General features: G+C 42.8%; 2 protein-coding genes and 1 long non-coding RNA gene across 6 annotated transcripts in view; 1 reads left to right on the plus strand and 2 right to left on the minus strand.

Moving 5' to 3' along the window:
* LOC115645751 overlaps positions 1-22,726 on the plus strand; it is a 952,243-nt gene that overhangs the window by 527,796 nt on the left and 401,721 nt on the right. The window lies entirely within an intron of this gene.
* LOC115645747 (cytochrome c) lies at positions 6,334-9,023 on the minus strand. Of its 3 annotated transcripts, none has more exons than XM_030550810.1 (3): positions 8,920-9,023; positions 7,918-8,094; positions 6,334-7,684 (listed from the first exon to the last, which is right to left on the minus strand). In XM_030550810.1, the coding sequence occupies exons 1-3, from the start codon at positions 8,957-8,959 to the stop codon at positions 7,536-7,538; spliced, it is 366 nt and encodes a 121-aa protein (XP_030406670.1). In that variant the 5' UTR covers positions 8,960-9,023; the 3' UTR covers positions 6,334-7,535. The 3 variants fall into 3 exon arrangements, with proteins under 3 accessions (XP_030406670.1, XP_030406671.1, XP_030406672.1); XM_030550811.1 differs by having other exon boundaries at positions 8,850-8,959; XM_030550812.1 differs by having other exon boundaries at positions 8,836-8,954.
* C2H7orf31 (chromosome 2 C7orf31 homolog) overlaps positions 20,456-22,726 on the minus strand; it is a 37,550-nt gene continuing 35,279 nt past the window's right edge. Inside the window, exon 9 of the mRNA XM_030550795.1 lies at positions 20,456-21,314. Within this exon, the coding sequence (XP_030406655.1) occupies positions 20,484-21,314 (831 nt within the window). The 3' untranslated portion in view covers positions 20,456-20,483. The remainder of the gene's footprint in view (positions 21,315-22,726) is intronic.

The raw sequence follows: 22,726 nt of genomic DNA on the forward strand, positions 1-22,726 counted from the left end.
AGCCCGTGACCTGTCCCTGACTTTTACTAAAAATTACTGTGACAAAATGGGGCTGACGCGGGGGATGAGAGTTTGAGCCCTGCTGAGGGAGGGAAAAGAAGGGTCCAGTACCCACTGCTGCTGCCAGCTCTGGGGGCCCCCCACTGCCCATGGCGGCTTTAAGTTCTGGGACCAGCAGCTGGGAGCTGCTGGGTCCCCCCGCCAAATGTGGCCAAAAGTTCTGGGACCAGCAGCTCGGAGCTCTGGGTCTCACCACCCACGGCAGCTTGGAGCTTCGGGGCCTCTACCAGCTGACAGCTCCAGCTCCACTGCCCCAGGGCTGACATAGAGAATGTCATGGAGGTCTCTTGAAGTCACAGATTCTGTGACTTCCATGACCTAATAGCCTTAATTATAATTCATTATATATCAATGACACATTCTCATGTGGACTATTGTACTCATTTCCAATCATCCTATCTCAAAAAAGATCTAGCAGAAATACCTGAGGTTCAGAGGCAATTGAAAAAAGTGATTAGCTGTTGGGAGTCTTCGATATGAGAAGAAACTGAAAGGACTGGGGCTGTTAAGTTTAGTGAAGAGATGAATAGGGGACATGATATTTTTATACAAAACGAATGGTACTGAGATGGTAAATCAGGCACTTCTACTCACCCTTCCTCATAATCAAGTGGCCATACAATGAAATTAAAAGACAACAAACTTCCCACTGATAAAAGGAAATACTCTAGTCCTTCCATGTCTTGCACCTTCCTCTTAAGCATTTGGTACTGTGGCCACTGTCAAAAAAGGAAACTGCACTAGATGGACCACCGAGCTAGTATGACAATTCTTACATCCTTAACAATCCAGATCACTATATCATGCACTATTTATTTCACCATTAGAAATCATATTGTGCTCATTAGATCTAACACTGATTCTCTAGTACCTGTAACTTGAACATATTAATAAACAGACTTGATTAGATTCACTCAACTAGAAACCAGCAACTTTACAGGGTAAGCACCTCTTTTCTTCCAAGTTTTGTGTAGCTGACTAGATCTGCTAACCCTCACACATTATAGCGGTGTTGCTGAATGTCATAGGTAAAGTGGGTTACTCATCACAAAACTATGAATTAATTTGTATAGGACAGTGGGAGGAGTGAATTCAAACACAGTGCAGGATTGACTTCATATGTACTGGGGCCATAAGTGAAGTTTTTCTTTTCTTAAGTGTCAACAATATTGGTGGAATTACATATATATGAATATAGATGTAGATCAGTAATTGACTTTTGTAAATTATAAAGCTTATACTGAGAGTCACCCCTAAAACCGGACTAGGAATAATACTAAAACTGGTTTCTAAAAGCTGTTATGATCTTTTCTGCCTTTCTTCCCCGTCATCAATTTTTTTCCTGTCCTATATTCCTAGTTCAATTATTTCTTCTTCCTCACTTCTTTCTCTCCCTTTTCTTTATTTTCTTCTTTTCCCATTTTTTTTTTGGACTGGGTCTCATACTCTCCTCCCAACTGTCCATTAGAAGAATCTCCCTATTTAACAAGGATCAGTACTAGGGCTGATGTTATTCAACATTTTCATCAATGATCTGGAAGTAAATGTAAAATTCCTGTTGATAAAATTTGCAGATGATACAAAGATTAGCAGAATGGTAAATAATGATGAGAACAGGGTAGTCATATAGAGCAATCTGAATTGCTTGGTAAACTGGGCTCATTCAAACAAAATTATTCTTAATACAGACAAATGCAAAATTATACATCTAGAAACAAGGACTATAGGCTATACTTACAGAATAGGGAACTGTATCCTGGAAAGCAGTGACTTTGAAAAGAATCTAGAGGTCATAATGGACAGGTAACTGAACATGAGCTCCCAGTGTGTTGCTGTGCCAAAAAAGGCTAATGCAATCCTGGGATGTATAAACATGAGAGTAGAGAATAGGAGTAAGGGGTTAATTGTACCTATGTATTGGGCAGTGGTGAGATCGATAATGGAATACTACATACAGTTCTAGTGTCTACATTTTTTAAATAATGACAATTTGGAGACAGAGAAAAGAGCTACAGAAATTATTCAAGGGCCTAAAAAAATGCTTTACAGTGAGATTTAAAGAGCTCAACCTATGTAGTTTATTAAAAAGAAGATTGAGAGGTGATTTGATCTGTGCATAAGTACCGTCATATGGAGAAAATACCAGGTATTTATAGCTCTTTAATCTACTGAAGAAAAAAATATGTAAGAACAAGTAGCTGAAATTCAAAGCCAGACAAATTCAAATCAGAAATAAGAATTTTTTAACAATGTAGGTGGTTAACCTTGGAGCAAAACCACAGAGAAGTGGTGGATTCTTCCATCTCTTGATATATTCAAAATCAAGACTTGGTGAGTTTTGGAAAATGTGCTTTCGCAAAACACAAATTAGGCTTTAGTCAAACAAATTATTGGGCTTGAGACAGGGGTAACTCAATGAACTTTAACAGCTTGTGATATGCAAGAGGTCAGACTAAATGATCTAATGGTCCTTTCTGGCCTTAAATGCCACAGGTGGGATGCACAAAGTGATTGACAATGTTCAGCATCATGGCACCTAACTTTTAGGCATGTATAAAAAATCTCAGGAAGACACTGATCCATAAAGCCAAATTAGATGCCTAGGCTCTCTATACAATGCATAGGAAGCATTAGGCACCTAAGAATGCAATCAATAAAAGCCAGCATGCTAAGGGGGGAGCTGCCTAAAATAGCCAATGGGAGATGCCAGTCAGAGGGGTGTGTGCTAAATCCTGCCTCTCTCACAAAGCCAGGTGCCTAAGGCTAGGACTATATCACAGACATCAGTGTAACTACATTATTCAGGGATGTGAAAAATCCACATCCCCGAGCAACACAGTTATACCAACCTAACAACCAGTGTAGACAGTGCTATGTCCATGGGAGGGCTTCTCTCAACACAGCTACCTCCTCTTGCAGAGGTGGATTAAATATACTGATGGGAGAAGCTCTCCTGTTTGTATAGTAGCACCTTCACTCAAGCGCTACCAGCTGTGTAGCTGCTCTCTTTAAAGTGTAGAGCTGCCCAATGTCTGGGCTACAGGGAGGTGCCTATCTCTGCTTAGCAATCCATGAATAGGAATCAACTGTCTCCAGGTGGCTTAGGCACCTAAGGCATTTCTTGCAGGAATGAGTTAGACCCCTGCCTTGCTTCACATGCAATTATCAGAGGAGAAAAAGGTGGTGGTGGTGGTAGGTGCTATTGCCCTGATCTTTTAACCCAGTGGTTAGAGCACTCAGCTGGGATATGGGAGACCTAGTTCAATTCCCCACAGAGCAGGAGAAAGAATTTAAATGTGGATCTCCACCCATCTCTCCCAGTGATTAAAGCATCCATGAGCAATGGCATATTCTGATGTGAGGCTCCTTCAGTCTCTCCCATTGACATTGTTCCACTGCAGATTAAACAACAAGAGCGATTGGAGCATCGATACTGGAACAGGGCTCTCCATCTCCCAGATGGGTACTCTAATCATTGGACAACTGAGTTATTCTCACTTGCTCAACCTCCCCCCACCTCAACCACTGACTGTTTCACTGTGGATAAATACTGAAATTGTCAATGGGCCATTTAGAATTCAGCAGCAGTTTTGTGAACTACAATGGAGCCTAAAACTGGGATTCAGGCAGCTACCTTTTCAGATTTAGGCTAGGTCTCTGCATCTGAGCCACCACAGTAAAGGACAGAAATAGATTAATATGGGTGTTTCTTCAGCCTCATTAGTGCTACATTTTGTACCAAAAAGAAGAATGCACAATAACCCCCAACACAAGTCTCTTAAGGCAAAAGAAATGTTGATTAAATTCCAATCTTTCATTAACTGACAGATTCTCCGCACCCCCCCCCCCCCCCGCCCCGAGAAGTAGAGTAGTAAAAGTCAGGAAATATCAAAAATTGTTAAGTTAAACATAGTGAGAGATTATTTTATATCAGTGTTTCATTAGACTTCATAGCAACCTAATAGTCTTTGTGGTGTCCTAATCTATCCCTATATGCTATTATTTGCTTAAAGTGAAAAGCCTTTTGACAAGAATGGTGTCTTAAAGCTTCATATTTAGTCAGTGACCATCTCAACACATGAATTAATGTATCATTACATACAATTTGCTTATGTACAGGGTAAGGGCAGTTTTAAAGTGCAACATATCAAGACAGTTCCTGCCTGAAAAAGTTTACTATCTTTTTGTTATTGGATTGTAAAGTGGTTAGCATAACTGGGGCCTTGATCCCTCATTTGGAACCCTAGGTTCTACAGCATTACAGATAATTGTCCAGGATGACATGCATTTCAGGGGAGCAGGGGGATTAAACATTAACCGCGAGGGGGGGAAGGATATAACCACCTCACTGAAAGTAAGTAGCATACGATCCTAAATAACTATAAAAAAAAAGGATCATGATGGGAGATATTCACCCAGATTGGCAGGAATGCACAACCTGGTATGTATGTAACTGCACAAATAATGAAATGGCCCCATTTGTGCTCCAGCCTCTAAGCTTTTATTTTAAAAAAAATAAACCTACCCTCACACTTGTGAAGACAGACAGTAATTCAGCACCAAAGCATGAAGCTGCAGCCAGTCTGAAACAAATTAAGACTACATTTAAATTAATCTCAGTGGAGTATTAACTGAAATCTAATGACATCTTGAGGTCACCATTGCTAATTTCATTACTGATCTATTTGGTAAAACCATTAAGCAAATGTGTTTATCCAGCATTGGATATAGCAGTAATGGTGGGTAACATTCTAGCGGAACAATTGTGAAGGATTTGTTGGGGACTGTGTATGGGAGATGGGATGATAAATTCCAGCCCATCCATCCATATCTTCCCAAAAATGGTGAAAGTAACAGGGGATGCATCTCTCGCCTTAGTATCAAAAACATCAGCTTTCTCCAATCCTCCCGACAACTTTAACAATGAAAGTGTATAAGCAGTTCAAACTCAATGGAGCAGTTTAAGAGATATTTTACTAAGCAAGCACTAATTCTGAATATACCTGACCCTTCTGCCACATTACTCATTTGCTGAAGTATTTAGTTCCATCTGGCTGCAGAGTACTAGGCATTATTGCAGGAAAGTGTACATAATGGTATGCACAGGTAGGGGCTACAAATCCAGTAAAAATGCTGTTTGGTACTCTTCCAGTATTTTAGTGCCCAGAAGGAGGAATAGGTTTGTAGGTAAAGCAGAGATTGGAATAAATTCCTAGCTCTAACAGACTTCCCTGAGCACATTATTTAGTATCTGTAGAATGGGGATAGTTCCCTGCCTCAGAAAGGTGATGTAAAATAACTTCAGAGATGTATGAGGCATTCATGCTACACAGAGTGCTAAAAGTACCTAGCTAGAGTGCGAATACAATGTGTGTTCAGCAGCATTTGAGTAGTCTTAATGAGTAAGTTGGTGCTACACTACCTCTGAAGTGGAGGGAGTTGGTGTCAACTGTCATTTTAGATAGTAATTACTGAACAACAACAAAGTAAGTGGAGGTATTTTAAATGAAGTTTAGTGTGTGTCAAAGTTACATGTTAATGTTGTAGTAGCTCTAGATGAAGTTATGTCTCACTAAGGATTGCTGCTTTACTGAGCACGCTTTATGATAAAAGTACTAACTGGTACAGGAGTGCATAAAGGGCTAAAGTGAGCTTTCCCCTCCTGCTCCATTAAGTTTTAATAATTCTTTAGCGGTTACAGAAGTTAAGCCAGCATTAAGAGGTAACCACATTTACTGTAGGCCAGCACTGGAAGTCTGTAGCTTCTCAACCGTTGAGTTTAACCTATTAGCATTTCAACCTATTAGCATTTCCATTAGCATCCATTAGCATGAGGAAGACAAGATTTTGTTACTTATTTAAACTATATTCCATGAAAACTAAGGAATGGATCATGGTAAGATATAAATAAAGTTAATGGGTACTATAATGGGAAAATTCAGAATTTGAATATGTACCATAAGGAATTAAAGCATCAGAAGACTACATTAAAATATACTGCAAAGTAAATCATCACTTTGTTGTGGAGAAAAAAGAGCTTTCCAGTAATGACCTGTTACCCTGCCTAGGTGATGACCTGGTAAACTTTTTTCCATACACTTCCTTGTCACATGGATATTTCTCATACCCAACCACTCAGTGGTTTGCTTTTTTCCCCCCTGCTGATCCCTCTATCACTCTTGCTTTCTGGAAGCCTAGTGCCATAGTGCAGCCACACAGCTTTGAGCTATGACCCCATCACTTCTCAGTTAATAATTTCAGACATTCAGGAAGTATTCTGCTGGGAAGGTTTTTTAATTTATAGTATCAAGCACACTTAACCTCATCATGTGTCTGAGTGGTGGTACACAATAAATACATTTATCTTAACAATTCAGTTTTATCTATGGAGAAAACAGTTGAACCTTTTAAAAATTCCATTTTACACTGTGCAAAATCAAGTTTTCAGAAGTGAGCAAGTAACAGCATTTGCTAAAGTGAGGCAGATAGAAAGACTTCATTTCCTTCTTTAATACTGCAAATGCAATTCCTGCACCTGTTGAACAAAAATTGTATCTAACTGAGCAGAAGTATTAATAAGAAATAGCTAGATAAGAGTCCTTACTCACAGCTTCAAGCAGAGTTTTTACATTGTACCTTGCTAACTCCCAGAGCACTTGTTAATAACCTTTTCACAACAGAGTGGGTCCTTTTTTCAGGAGCCATCATAAATATTAAATATCTAGGACAGTCACTAGGCTCTGAGCTGTTTTAAGTTAACTGTCCGTTAAAAAACTTCCTATGAAGCAGAGCATTTCAATCATTATGAAGAAATTTTTGAAGACAGGGCATGTGTTGTATCATGCAGAATGAAATAAGAACAATTTGCATAAGCCAGGTAAGGCTTTCCAATAGCAGACACTATCAAAGTAGGCCCAGTTTGCCTGTCAGACTATGAAATCAAAAAAAGCTGCATTGCTAGTTCCCATGAGAAACAAATGTCTCTCTAACTCAGCGATATATCTATATTAAGTTTTGTAGTCAAATTAATTCCCGTGTGATATTCTTTGTGAGGAGAGACATATGGAGAAGAGGATACATGGGGATGCCAAGAAACTGCTCTTCTCTTTTTTGAAGAGCTGACCTATGTCAGAACCACCATACTATTGACTAATATCCGGTTCTATTAGTTAGAATGAAGAAAGCAGAAAAAACTTTTCTTTTTTTAATTGCATGATCAGGAATGACTACAAAACATAGAATATGATTGTATTCATTCAAGTCCAATCCAATTTACACGTATTCCCATAGGTTATGACAGCCAAAAAATGTATTCTTTAACAATCATCCACGAGCAACCTTCTCTAGCTGATGAGACAGATTTTAAGAGGTTTAATATAGTGCATGTAAAAATAGAAAATTTAAAAACCAGTCTCATCACAGAGACACTTTCATTTCCTTCTCTGTTGTGAAATAAATAAGGCAGCAGATAACTATTACTTAGAGGTGGCATCTTTGAGATATGCTATCAAGACTGCCCTCTCAGTCTTCTTCTTAATGCCAGCAAAAATCATCTTTGTTCCTGGGATGTACTTCTTAGGATTTTCCAAGTACTCCATCAGTGTTTCATCATTCCAGGTGATTCCTAAAAACAATTAAAGTTGTTAATATAGATTTATAAGATGAGCCATCAATTACACATTTGAAGTGATTAACCTTTTCCTCAAAAATCACTTCTCTAAAAGGCAACCATTTTAAATTAAACCAAATATAATACTTATAGAACTACTGCCATTGGCAGCTGGTATGGTGGAATGGTAACTGAGTGATAGATGACATCTTCCAAGTTACATGGAAGATGTAACACTTTAGTTTTACCTTTATTCTTGTTTGCTTCTGTGTAAGAGAAGCCCTCAGCTTGGCCAGTCTTCCGTCCAATTAGGCCATTCAGGTTGGGTCCAGTCTTGTGCTTTCCTCCCTTTTCGACTGTGTGGCACTGCGCACATTTCTGAACAAAGATCTTCTTGCCCTTTTCAATGTCTCCCATTTTCAGTGCTGACAAGGAAACAATACCAAGGTCAGGTCAGTTTTGGTGCTCTTTAGAAGAGGCAGGAAAGCATACCTATGTTCTTAGGCCAGGAGGTTCTGGATAGGACTCAGGTGTCTAAAAATCCTCAGCTCTCATTTCATACACCCGACGAGAAAATCAGAAGGGCTTGACAGCACTTCTCTTGGTTTCGGGACTCCGAAGCTACAAAGCTAGCCCTGACTAGAAAGTAGCTGCATGCAGGCCTGGCTCCGTCTGGCCCCGAGGAGCGACAGAGGAGACGCGTGAAACTGCTCCCCATGGAGCGTCCAGGGATCTGTGCCCCCAGGGACCCGACAAGCGCCCCAGGCAGGGACGCCGGGGGGGGGGGGAAGGGGCTGTAATGGAACCGCTCCCCACCCAGCCAGCCGAGGCCCCGCGTGGCGGTAGAGGGCAGCCCCGGGCCCCGCAGCGTGTCCGGTACCATCCCTGGGACTGCAGGGTCCCGGCCCGCCGCGCCTCCGGCTGACCTTGGCGGTGGCCCCAGCCAGCGGCCGGGCCGCAAATGGAAACGGCGCTGCCGCTGGGCCTGTCACCGTGTGCGGTGCGGGCCTGGGCAGGGGGCGTGGGAAGCGCCAAGGTCGAGGTGATGCTGGGATGGCGCGAAGCGGCCGCTGCAGCCCTGGCCGGACCCCTCTCCCTCCCCCGGGCAGCTCGAGTCCCGCCCGAGGCCAGAGCACCAGCAACCCCCTTCCCCACGGAAACCCCTCCTCGCGGCACCCACTTGCCGGCCTCCTCCGACCGCTATTGTCTCTATCCCACGCTCGCTGCTTGAGCCCAAGGACACGCCGTACCCGAGCCTATGTAGCCGGTGCCACTGCAACCAAACCACATCGGCACACGGCCCGCCTATTCGAAGAGCTGGCCAATAGGGTGCCGCCTTGGGAAACTTTGATTTGTTTCCCTACGTGTCCATCAGAACAAACGTCACGCAGCGTTAACAGCAGGGTAGGTGGCTTCCAAGTACACCCGGTCTCCTCCTTACCCTCAGTACGAAATGGCGCATGACGTATGTCAGGATACGTAAGAGATTCGAGGGCGCGACTAGGAGGTGAGGCCTTTGCGCACGCGTACAACAGTAAGACGCAAAGGTCAACGGTGCAAGGTGAGGGTGTGTCCTTAGCGCGTGTTCGGGTAAAGTCACGTGCTGCCTGTCCCTACGGGTCCCGGCGGAGGCGCCTAAGCAGTGATGCGAGCGGGAAAGGAGAAAGGAAGCTCCCCTAGCTGCGAGCCCACAGCGTCCGCCTGGCTGCGGAGCGGGCTGCCCGGGCTGGTCACTTGTACCACGTGCTCCCCAGCCAGGGCCGGGGGGGAGCCTGGCCGGAGAGCACGTGATGGCCAGGCCGGGGCCTGACTCCCCACTGCCTTGCAGGCTCTGGCTTGTCAGCATGACAACCTGCATCGGGTTTCTTTAACTGGTTGAACCAAACCCAGGCAAGTCCCTGTGTGAAAAGGCTTCCCTTGGTCTAAAGGGGATTATGCTGGGTTAGCACGCTGCCGGAGAAGCTGATATCGATGTTGGTGTCCACACACGAAGTTGCCCTGATTTCACTATGTTGGGTTAAAATTACGCCTGTAGTTAAACCAGTGCAACTCTGCGTGCATACCTGAACTGTGTATTTTACATCTGTGCAAAAAAGCTGCTAAGGGCTGGGCTACTCAGAAAAGTTAGATCAGTGTAGCTGTGGCTCTCCAGGGTGTAATGATGGGAGAACCCTTCCTATCATTGTAGTGAGCATCAACACTGATACCTTACACCAGCGCAGCTGCAGTTTAAAGGTTTAAGTGTAGATGTAGCCTCTGCAGAGGTCTGAATGGTCACATATGGTGCAAGACAGAGGAGAATCATGGCATTCATTTCCACATGCTGATCCCTGGCACATTCATGTGAAACTCTGATGTCTACGCTGAGAGGAGTTTTTTAAAGGGTTTTAACAAAAATTGTGTTAGTTCTTTTCAGTTAAAGCTTTTAAAAAAGTGTCTACTATAAAAATAAAAATATTGCCACTGTTTTTCCAGACACAGCTTAACTTTGAAACTCAGTATGTAATGTTCACCAAAGAGCATATCATATCTATGCTTGGAGGCCAAAACACACTAGATATGAAGTAAGTTAGAAATATTTGAGGACTGTGTCCTAGGCAGACAAAGAAGAGGGCACTTTTGAATGGCTGTCAATGGGCACCAGTCCACTTCAGAGACTTAGAGCAGCTTAAGACTTTATGCCACTATAAATTCCTAAAGCAGCTTAAAGGGTGTTTTTAGCCCTTTCCTCGTTTAAGGACATAGTAAACTAGGAAATTAAAAGCAAAACCACTGTCAATACAACATGAAGGTTGAAAAATTAAACTAAAAGGTCATAAGCAGTGTTGCCAAGTCTTGGGATTTTATTGGAGTTTTTATGGTATTTAGTGTATCTCTTGAGGGCAGCTCTGGAATTGTGATTATGTGAGAATCTCAATTTTAATAATAAAAAAAAAAGTTCTGTGGCTCTAATTGTGACAGACACCTTGAAAAATGACCCTGTGGATCTTAAACATTCAAAACCAGCAAAAATGCAAATAAAATGTGAGGGTTTTTTTTAAAATCATGATTTAAAAAAACAACCTAGGGATATATTGCAGCCTAAATCATGATTTTTGAATGGTCATCATCATGTTTCCATTATGCCTCTGGCGTTTAGGGCAGCGACCTTCACTCCTGTCTTTCTGGCAAGTCTTTTAATGGTTCCCCAGCTGTGCCCCAGGTTTTTCAGGTCAGCTTCCACAGCTCTTTGCCCTGTTGTTTTCGGGTGCCTCATTTTCGCTTGCCTTCAGGTACTCATCTTACTGCTACTCTGGCGATGGAATCAGTTTCTATCCAAAGCACATGGCCAATCCATCTCCAACGCCTCCTGGCAATGATGGTGCTCCTATTCTCTTGGCTGCACTGTGTCAATAGATCTTGGTTTGAGATTGTTCTTGGCCATAAGACATGCAGGATTTTTCTGAGGCAGGCTGTATGGAATGAAGACAGTTTAGACATGTCATACTTTCTCATTCCCGAGCGTTCTGCATTATAAAGTAATGTTGAAAGTATGCAGACGTGGATGCACAGACTAGATCTTCATGCTACAGAACATAATAGAACAATGCTTAGAATGGCAGCAGCAGCTCTACATAAACTTCGTAGACTTTGAGAAGGTTTTTGACAGCATTCACAGGACCAGCCTATGGTGCATTCTGGGGGCATATGGAATCACTCTCCGTATAATCAACATCATCAGAAGCTTTTACTTCAACTTTACATGCAGGATTGATTACAGTGAGCTTAGTTTTGAAGTAAAAACAGGAGTATGTCAGGGGTGTGTCATGTCTGCAATCCTCTTCAATGTTGCCATTGACTGGGTAATGCAGCATACAACAAGACATGCCAAGAGGCATTAAATGGACATCCTTCTCATCCCTTGAAGACCTGGACTTCGCAGATGGTCTCACCCTCCTATCTAATACCAAATATACAAGAAAAACACAACTTGACTCAACGCATTCAGCCAGCAAAATTGGACTGAAAATCAACTGTAATAAGACAGGTATCATGACCTTTAATATTGCCTCACCATCACCAGTACGAATAGAGGATTATGTTTTCACCAATGTAGAAACATTCACATACTTGGGCAGCACCATCAGCCAGGACATCCGGAACAAAATCATTAAAGCCAGGAACACCTTCAGGAGCTTAAGTACAGTCTGGAAATCATTAAAATACAACACCAAAACCAAACTCAAGAGTTTGAATGGTAGAGGTTGGCAATGATGGAGATGCACAAAATTAAGATTCATATAATTAAACTAACATGGCCATGTTACATGCATGCTATATTTTTGTGATGGGATCCCTGGGGTACAACCTGGAATTGTGCAACCACTGTGCCCCCTTAACTCTCCAGCCTGGGTTGTCTCTCACAACGCTTTGCCAGTGATAAGCAGCAAACCCCTCCAGGTGCTGTTACTTAGCTGGGTGCTGGTGACTAAGTTGCATGAATACCCTCTAAGCCACTCATGAACTATACATTTGGAAACATCAGCAAATTACCCAAGCCCCCAGCCTTACATCCTAGAAATATACCATCTTACTGTGTTCCAGACCTCTTGAACAGTGCAAGCTTATTTATTAGTATGCCACTTTGCCAAAGGAACGTGGATATGCACCAGTTTTGTAATCTGAGCAGATTCCTCAAGCATTTTAGGCAAACTCACCGGTAAAGATAAAACATTAAATTACATTTATTAACTACAGAAAGAGAGATTTTAAGTTATAAGTGGTAGTCATAAAAGGTCATAATTACCATAAGAAAATAAAAAGTAAACACACATTCTAATGCCTAAACTTTTAGACTAAGCAAAAGTTGAATCAAACAGCTTTTCTCGCCTCACTGGATGTTGCAGATAGGTTGTAGTTCTTAATACACAGGCTGAATTTCCTTCTTATTCTGGGACCAGTCTCCTCAGTTCAAAGTCTTCATCTTCCCAGGGTTCTTGTTGCCTTCAGTGTAGGCGGGGGATGAGAGAGGTCATCTCATGATGCCACTGTCCATTATTTTATATTCTTAGTTCATATCCTTGGAAAGAAACTGGCCCAGGCACATCCTGGAGGGCCTTCTTGAGTCACAGAGTTGAGCAATCCTCATTTTGTGGTGCTGGCACAACGATCTCTTATTGGCATAACAGATGACAGCATCTGCCATACGATGTTCTGAAACAGTCCAATGCAGAGCATTGTTTCTGGGCATAGGTTGAAGCCTGGAAGTTGTTTTATGGGGATGGTAATGGTGGTTATTTAGGAAAATAGCATTATCCCAGAATTCTTTGCAGTGTGCCTTGAGTCTGAAGATGCTGTAAGAGCTTTAGCCTGATCTCAAAAAGAGTGTAGAAGACCTCATAAAATGGTAAGTTCAAATTGGCCACGGTTTGGTTATACTCACAAGCTGTGTGTGTTCTTCTATGGATTTTGTTTGGTAGTATGTACCACTGAGTAAGGGTTGATGTTAATATTCCAGTTATGATTCTCACTGCAGCATTAGGGACGATGGTCCTGTAATTTGTGGAGAACTGTCCTGGCTTCTGTACTCCCCCAGTGGAATCGGATAGTGAAAGGATCTGAGTCGTTGCCCCAACTCCCTTTACCCAGATGCCTTCCTCGCCTTAAGGACTCCTCTTCTATTTTCCCATGTGGCGGAGTCCTTGTAATCCCAGTAAGGCTGACCCAGGATTCCTGGAAGATTTAACCCTCAATGTCATCATGGTCACTTAGGACAAGGGCTAGGATGTCCCCACTCTGCGATACTTTATCCTTATTGGCTTCTTCCCTGACCCACTGATCAGTACATTGTTTAAACCAAATACAATTTATTAAACAACATCAGTAATAAAAAAAAGGACAAATGGAAAAGGTTAAAGGAACAAGTCTCTGCAACTGAAGAAAAGTTCAGTTTGTTCTGTCCCAGACTTCATTCCTTCCTTCCCAGGACCTGGTTGCACTGCGGTGAGACTGCAGGTAAGACACTTGCCCTGGGGGTAGCCACACGCCATCAGGCTCTAGGTGGCAGGAACCTTCCCCTTCCCCCACCCCTCCCAGCATTGGCCCTCCTGTCATGTCGGGGACCTCTTGTCTGGTGATGTCTCCCTCTGCTGAGTAGTCGCTGCCTGGGGTCCCACCTTGCTCTCCCCAGCTGCTCACAGCGTTTGGCTCTGGTATTACTTGAGGCACGGCCAGCATCCGATATCCAGGCTCTGGCCCCGTAGCTCCTCACTGAAGCTCTGATTTGGCTCACTGTCGGTGTGCCTACAAGTTTTCGGATTGATTTCAATGGACTACTTGCAGTAATAAAGTTAAGCATATGCTTTAGGAATCAGGCCTAGAAGAGAAAAGCCACTTGTATGTGAGAGAAAAATGGGAAGAGTTAAAAAATCCCAAGATAAATATAGTAGAAATAGGTATATTTCACTTGGAAACATCAGACCTTAAATATAATTAATGAAAACTATGTAGCCCTTTGTTCGATTCCTGCAAACTTTACAATACTTTTGTTAATGCTGTACATTTAGTAGAAATATCCATATAAGAAATTGAAACAGAATATCATTGCTTTCTGACCCTGTATAGTGTGTTTTTAGTAAGAACTTTGGATAATGCTTTAGTGGTAAATTGTTGGATCAGATATGTGTGGGACTTGAGAGGACTGCTTGCTGGAGAAGCATCAGACAGCATTAAATTCAAATCCTGCACATTGGATGTGGCATGCTTACAAGAATTTAATGTGTACACTGTGTGTTATTTTCCAGAGCTGAAGAGAATAAAGTGGTGGCTTTTTGTGCCAGAATCTGTGTCTTCCCCAGTTGTAGGCATGGGTTATCATTAATCAGAGTACATTTACAACGTAGTATTCATTTGTTCCCATTGTCTGAATTTTAGCATCAGGGTGGCATTTGTTTATGAAGTTATTGTTTTAATTTTGTAACTATTTTCACATTCTAGGTACAACTGAAATACTCCTAAAAAAGGACCCTGTTTTTCCAACACCTCAAACCATTATGTAAGAATGATGCACCTTTTTTTGAAACAAAATTATTTTTATTGAATTCTTTTTTTGAAGGGAAAATAGTGAAATCAAATAAATATGTACAGAAGGTTAGGTCCATTTACTAATTTAAAAAAGGGAGAAATATATTCACAGTTCTTTTAAGCGGAAAACGTGTAGCTAAAAAAGGAAGGATAGTTTTGTGGAACTAGGATGGGACTCAGGCAATCTGGATTTAGTTTTCAGCTCTGCTACAGCCTTTGTGTGTGACCTTGGGCAAGTCACTTCATCTCTGAGTCTTGGTCACCACCTGTAAAATGGAGATTAAGTATACTTCTCTACCTCTCAGAGATATTATCATCAATGAGGTGCTTAAATAATATGATAAGGGTCGTAGAAGTACCTAATTGGGTAAAGTATACGGAATGTTATATATATGAAATACAGTACGAATGGAGGTTGGTCATTTTGCTTCTGATACTTATTTACTAATGAATGTGACTAAAACTTCAGCCATTTTGAAAGAGGAGGATTGTGACATCTGAAAGTTGGTAGTAAAAAACTCAACCCTGGAAAGTGTTCACCAGTGCTTGAGCAGGTCATATTCCATCCATCAGAGGGCACAATACAACTGCACTAATTGCAGTTGGCCTACCTTGTTTCCGTATAGCTGGTCAAATCTGCCACTTTTTCAGTTTACTTTTTACAGTTATCATTTTTTCTAATAGATAAATTAGGAATAGGCTGTTCAGAGAGTCTCCTGCTGTGATTAGTGCCTCTGCAGTTCTGTTATGGTCAGAGATTATTATCCTGTCACTGTGTTATCATTTGGTGGCATGATCTAAAGTAAATCTAAGTTATAGCATTGTATGTAGTTGTAGCAAAAGAGGCTGGCTGTCAAATTATTCTCCAGGACATCAGCCTACCCAAGAAAAACTTCAAATTAAGTCTCCTTTGTAAGGAGATTTCTATGGTTGGGTCTCTTTATGTAATGATATCTTAATCTAATGTAATCTATAAAGTCTTTGCAGTTCTTATATTAAACTGGCCAAGGCATGAAGGTATTTCTTAAAATAAGAGCACAAGGATGGTGCTACGACTCACATTAAGAGTCATTAAAAAAAAGAGAAGCCTGAAGTTGACCTCAGAATTTTCTGCGAAACAACCCCAATGACATATTTAGGACCAAGTCCTGTCCCCTGCCATGGAGGGCCACATGTTACAACCCAGCAGAAATAGTGCTGCTGTGCTGCAGAAAGAGGGGTGGTGCAGAATTTGAAAACTTTGTGCTAGTGTCCATACACCCGTAGAGCTCCAAAGGGACTCCCTGTGTTGGGTATGCAAAGGGCTTGGAGCTGGAGACTGACCCACATGAGATAGTGGATACATCCCAGTCACTTGCTGTATGTTAATTCCAGGATTCGGGGCCAGATCTGTAAAGCACTGCAACATCCAGCTCCTTAGGGCCTGCCGCTCAGTGAAATCCTCAGTTCCAAGTTAGGTAACCAGACTCACCAAGCATCCTATGGGAGAGAATTAGGTGTTTAAGAAAGGGATTTATTGAAGCCAGCAAGCTGAGCAGGGAGATGCCTCAGCCAGCCAGTAGAAAATGCCTAGGCAGTTAGGCACCTCCCGCCATTCAAGATGCACAGCTGTGAACCCTCTCCTGGAAGTTCAGCTGCTTAGATAACCCACACGCAAGCAACAGAATGAGCAAGAGCAAACCAGCTCACTATAACCAATAGTTCACTGTTCTCCTGGGACGTGGGAGAGCTGGTTTCAACTGCCTGCTCCAAACTACAGATTCAAACATGAATTACTCCTGGGGGAATTCTGTGCGTGCGCAGAATTCATGTCCCACACAGATTTCTTTGCTTCCTCGCAGAAAAATGACTTTCTGACAGGGAAGCAAAGGGAAGCTGCAAGAGCAATCATGCATCACTCCCTAGTGGAGCAGGTACATTGTTTCAGGCTCCCGGAGTAGCCAGTGGAGAGGTAAATCACCGCAGGGCTGTGAGACACCCCAGTCAGTGGCTCCTTCCCTGAGCCGGGATCAGCTGCTAGTCCTGGCTAGGCTGGAGGCAGGAGAGGACTGGACTTCCTCTTCCCCTGCAAGGAGTGGCTGCGGCTGTGTCAGACCCACCCCCAGAAACTTCCTCCCCGCTGCAGGGAGCTCAGCATCCTCCCCTGCTGCCTGCTCCCATCACTATTCAGCTGCACAGGGAGCTCCTCCCCATCAGCCCAATCCTCATGCATCTGGACCTCCAATACCCAGACACCCCTGCCAAGCCTCACCCCATACACTCAGAACCCCCCTAGCCCTCCATACCTGAACCCCATCCCACTGAATCTCAGCCCCTGCACCCAGACCCTTGCCTCTGGACTCACACCTCTGCACCCAGACCACCCCACAGTGAGCTCCTTGTACTCAAACCGCAACCCCAGTGAGCCCCAACCCCCTGCATCACTCTGAGCCCCCACATCCAGATCCCCACGCCACTGACCCCCAATGAGCTGCACCCAGACCCCCACCCCACTAGGCCCCATTCCTCCAGCACGCAGACCCCCCTCTGAGGCCCCTACGCTCAGACCCCTCCACTGAGCCCCAAGCACTTTCACTTGGAAGCCCCTGCAGAGTCCCATTGCCCCTGCACTTGGAACCCCCACAACAAACCTCAGTGCATCCAGATCCTGCCACTCCTAGACCCCTTGTTGAGTTGCCTGCACCCAGATTGTCCCACACAGAATCCTCTCACCCCACACCTGGATCCCCCCACACTGAGCCCCTCCAGACTTGGATCCTGCCTGGTTGAGCCTGTCTGCCCCACACCTGGTGCACCTGGCGCAGAGGGGCAGGCCCACGCCTTGTGCTGTGTCAGGATCGGATGCAGTCTTATTATTGAGTCCGCGTCCCTGGGATGGGGAGGCTGCAGGGTGATCTCCTACCCTGTGCTCCCCACTGCCATGCTGGAGCCTCTGTATTTATTTATTGACAAATAAAACTTGCAGAATTTTAAAATATTGTACACAGAATTTTTATTTTTTTTGGCACAGAATGCCGGTAGAAGTAATGAATTCCCAGATGACTGCCCTAACTATTGGGCATACACAGGCTCTCTCTCTCTCTCTTACTACCTGACCTGGTCTCCCTCAACCAACTTCAGGGTGGGTTAGGTGTGCTCAGATCACATCTACCAGATGGGGCCCTGCAGGTGAGAGAGTTTGAGAATTCTGTTGGGGTTTAGGTTGAGCAGCAAGTAGAGTAGTGGCCTCAGGATGTAGGCAGCTTTGCCCTTGCCAACCAGCAGAAATTTAAGCACCTCCATGGTTAGGTGGCAGCTTAGGGAGTTGTTTTTGTGGATCTCAGATGTGCCTAAATGTTGGATGTAGGCACCTAAAGTACCAGTTTGTAGCTCTCGCCCCTAGTCCATAATGAGACATTTGTGATCAAACTACCTGCCTGGCAGATAGTTTGAGCCATGTTTCAATATCATGGCTACAAAATTAACTGCTCATTTTGTCTTGTGAGTCTAGTAATATGGGAACTGTTATATCAGAAGAGATCTATAGTCCAGTTCTGTCTCTGGCAGTGGTCAATGCTGGCTGCTTTAGTGGGCTCTCAAATCTGCCCATGATCAGCTTATATCCTGAAGCGTAAGGGCTGATAGCACTTAGAATGTTTATTCAATCTACTAGAACTGCAGGTGCTGTTCTTATGCTCTTAGGATTTGTGTCTAATCCTTTTTTGAATGCTGCTAAGCTCTTTGCCTTAATAGTATCCCAAGCAGCAAGTTAAACAAGTAAATTAGTACACAGTTTACAATGTGCTTCTTTTGATCTGTTTAATTTCACTGAGCAAAAGGTCTTGTGGTTTCTCATTATAGGACTGAGAATATATTATAGGAATGGGTGATAGGCCTTTTCTATATATGAAGTATGTTATGTCCCTTACCAAACTAGTTCTTCTCTTTCCAAATGAATAGTCCCCGTCTTTCAAAATATCTCCTAATATGTAAATAACCCTTTCAAGTCTTATATTTGTTGCCCTTCTCTGGACCTTCCTTATTTCTAAGATGTTGCTTATGAAGTGTGGTGAACAAAACTGAATGCAGTAGACTGAAGATTTTTATGATAACATAACATTCTGTATTCCTGGTGGTTTACCATCTCTTTTGAATGCTGCTGCACTGTTGAGTAGAAGTTGTCACTGATTTTGAAATCTTCTCCCTGAGAGGTTACAACTAATTTAGAACCCATTACTGTCCAGGAGTTGTTTAAATTGTACCACCTTGCAGTGTGCATGACGTGTCTCCGTTAAATTTAATCTGCCTTTATGTGGTCCAGTTAATAGTGTGTTATATCCTACAGGAGTTCCTCACACTCATTCTTAACCTTAACAGCTAATTTAATCACCCCTTGTCTTAATAACCCAAGGCCTGATTTTGTCCACATGTAGACAGGATGCAATGTATGCTGGTCTCCCACTCCCATGGACAAAGAGGGCTCAGCTGCCTGCATTGCATCATTTCCCCTGTTGCCTAGAGAGTCAGAGAGCTCTTTGTGGGTCTGGGGATCTATGCAGGGAAGGGGGCAGGACTGGAAAACACAATCCCTCTTCCAGTTGGCCCTGTAGAATTCCCACACATAGATGTTATAAGTCCCTGACTATATTATCTTCCAGTCCCCATTCAGTGCCTAAGGAAAGTCCCAAGGCAGCTGCTAGCTGCAGGAAGCTCTGCGCTGGGATCATGCAGTCCGAGAGTGGAAAGGGACTGCCAGGGGCATGTGCTCAGTGTGTATATGATTCTGATATCCTGCTAATCTGTGGGGAGCAAAATGGCAATTCCTGCTCCTTCAATGGAACAATTCAGCAGACAAAAGTGAAGAAAGCCTTGTGGCATCTTCCCCCTCCTTCATGTCCTCCTGGGGGCCTAATTTAATAATCCCTTTATCTTTAAATAACTAATTAAAAACCTATATAGGGTTGTGTCATTAGCAAATGTTGGCACTTTACTAATCCCAATCTGCCTCCTAGCTCCTTAATAAATTCACTCAGACCATACTTAACCCAGGGACCAGCACTGGAATATCCCACTATTCACCTCTCTTGGCAGTCAGCATAGCTAATTAGTCTTAAATTTTGTGTCCTTATTTCATAGCGAGTTCTTAACCTGCAATAGGGCTTTACACTAAATTTCCTTAATAGCTTCTCATTTTTAGGGGAGGCCACTATCAAAATGCATCCGAATGTTTAAATACAGTCTGTCTAGCAGCTTGCAATTAGCCTCTATTTTGTTAACGTTGTCAAGTATTCCTAAACAGGTAGAGATGCACAATCCAGCTCCCCACAACAGTGCTGCTCTGTTTCTATCATATACTCTTAAGTCCTTTATACTTTTCTCAACTGTTTTTCCAACCACTGAGCTGATTCCCATAATCATCCTTAGGCCTTATTTTTAAAACAGCTACTCTAGTGGCTCCTTGCAGTTCTTTGGTGATTGTGCTTAATGGCAAATTACACGTTTGGCTTACCTGTTAATTCTCGGGCTCCTTCAGAACTGTTGGGTGAATGCAGTCCATCCATGGTGATTCACTACAATTAAATTTTGTGTTCCATCACCTTTGTTTTTTAAACATATCTGTGTATCAGACTGTGGATGTTCTTTTCATTACTTTACCAGTAAAACAGAGAAAAGAGTCCAAAATGTAAGCCACAAAACATCAGATCATAAATACGAGAGAGATTGATTGAGTCTTCTTTTTTTTTTTTTTAATTTAAAGGGACAAAGGCACATGTCAGTTATAGAAATAAAATGAATTGAAGCCATAGAATGTGTGCCTCCTCCCTTCATGGATATTATCCCTGAGGTCTTTTGCTTCTCCTGTAATAGAATTATGAAAACGTTTGTGTGCTCCTGTTTTAGAAAAGGAATCCTGAAGCTCGAGTAATGATGTCTGAGGTCGAGGCACCCCAGAATTAGGAATCCATTCAGGCAATGCCATGTTGGGCGGATTGCCGTCCAAACTCAAAGCATATTGGGTTTCCTCTTGATCACTGCATTCAGGTTGAAAATTTCCACCTTCTCCACCAGTTTGATTCTTTGGTACACCTGGCTTACTAAGACTAACTGGGTTGTGCCATACAATGTATTGGTCTAAATGGCTGGGTTTCAAATCTTCGTAGTAAAGGGAATTCCAAGATGGTGTGGGAGAAGGTTCAGATTCAGGTCTAACTGCAAGCTGCCTTCTGTACAAAGCTTCTGTTTTCAATGTATCTGTGATTTTCTGAAATTTGTTTACTATAGGTCTGTTATCCTGACTCTCACCTCTCTGATAACATGCTTGAGGCAGATGAAGAGTCTGCAATGAGTCCTCATCCCTTTTCTTGGCTTCGTTTTCTGTATGTTTACATTGCTGATCCAGATTTGCTGTTTTCCTATTGCTTAGTATCACACCTGAGCAACTGGGTATGACAGCATGAACTGTGTACAAAGCTGGAGGCACATGGATATCTGAGGAATCCTGTTCTCGTAAAATTGATTCATGGGGACGCCGACTTTGGAGGAGACGTGCAATGCGCCCTTCTAGGGGCCTCACTTGTGAGAGACTAGGCAGAAATGTTTCTTTCTGTGGGAGGAAAAAATAGGATTAGGGTTGGCATCTAAGCCTATGCATTTCACAAAGGAAGAGCGTCATGGCTGGTGGTCCTGATCATTTGCTTACTCTGCCGAAAGGGTTAAAGTGTGAGTCTTCATCCACAGGCCCACACTGGGGGTAGTGTGGAGGCATGCTGCCAGACAGGGGCACAGAGTCATGGGGAATATGCCACTGCTTCACCCTTTCAGAGTAAGCAGTGAGTGCCCTCCCACAGACAGGCCAACTCTGCTGGGTGAGGGGAGGAGCCTAGACCATGATCCCACCCCTACCCAGAGCATACTGGAAGGCTGAACTCAGAGACCTGCTTGGAAGAGGACAATGAACATATTGTGCCCAGCATCTATGTACAGGACACAAATGGGAGGAGGTTTCTTGTGCCCTCTTCTCCCACTTTCTATGGTTACCATCCCTCCTATTTGTGATCTTATGACATCCATGTTGCAATGCCAACAAATTCTTACGTTAATGCATATTGTTTAGCTTCTTTTAATGTTGGAAACAATGAGGATCATTAACACCATATGGCCAGCCAGCTCCCTGCAGACCAAAGTTTGGAGAACCACTGATCTATTTTCATTATTAATTATTTGTACTGCAGTAGCACCAAAGAGCCTCAACTAAGTCAAAGTCCCATTGTGCTAGATAGTGTACAGAGTAAATGACCATCCTTACCTGATACAGCTTGCAGTCTAAAAATTACTCAAATAACCCAAATGTTTTATTTCTGCTATTTATTTTAAAGTGCTAACGGAATAATATTATTGCAACAAACAGGTCTGTCCCAGAGTGGACCTTTTACAGACACAAGTTCTGAGGCCAGACGGCAAGAAAACCTAACCTATGTTTGAATTAATGAGAGCTGCTATTTTGGATTTTCTCTTCTAGAAGCAAGTTGTTGAAAATACACTTTTCAAGCCTTCTTTATACATCATAAAGGAGCAGAAAAAGGACAAAAACTATTTTTTCCAAGTCACCTTTAAGAGAAAACTCAGCAGCTTTTCTGTTTAAGATATGGGGCAAAATTATTTATTATTATTATTATTATTATCGATCACAACTATTTGCACTGTAAAAAAAGAAAAACAAAAGATAATGCAATCTACAAGTTAAAGCATGAAGGAGCATATGATTGTTTAGCGTATCTGGCACGTAAATACCTTGCAACGCCAGCTACAACAGTGCTATGCGAATGCCTGTGCTCACTTTCAGGTGACAATGTAAATAAGTAGCAGGAAGCATTGTCTCCTGCAAATGTAAACAAACTTTTTGTCTTAGCAATTTGCTGAACAAGAGGTAGGACTAAGTGGACTTGTAGACTCTAAAGTTTTACACTGTTTTGTTTTGAGTACAGTTATATAACAAAAATAGTTATTCTACATTTG

This window comes from Gopherus evgoodei, chromosome 2, assembly GCF_007399415.2.
Source record: "Gopherus evgoodei ecotype Sinaloan lineage chromosome 2, rGopEvg1_v1.p, whole genome shotgun sequence".
Lineage (NCBI taxonomy): Eukaryota > Metazoa > Chordata > Testudines > Testudinidae > Gopherus > Gopherus evgoodei.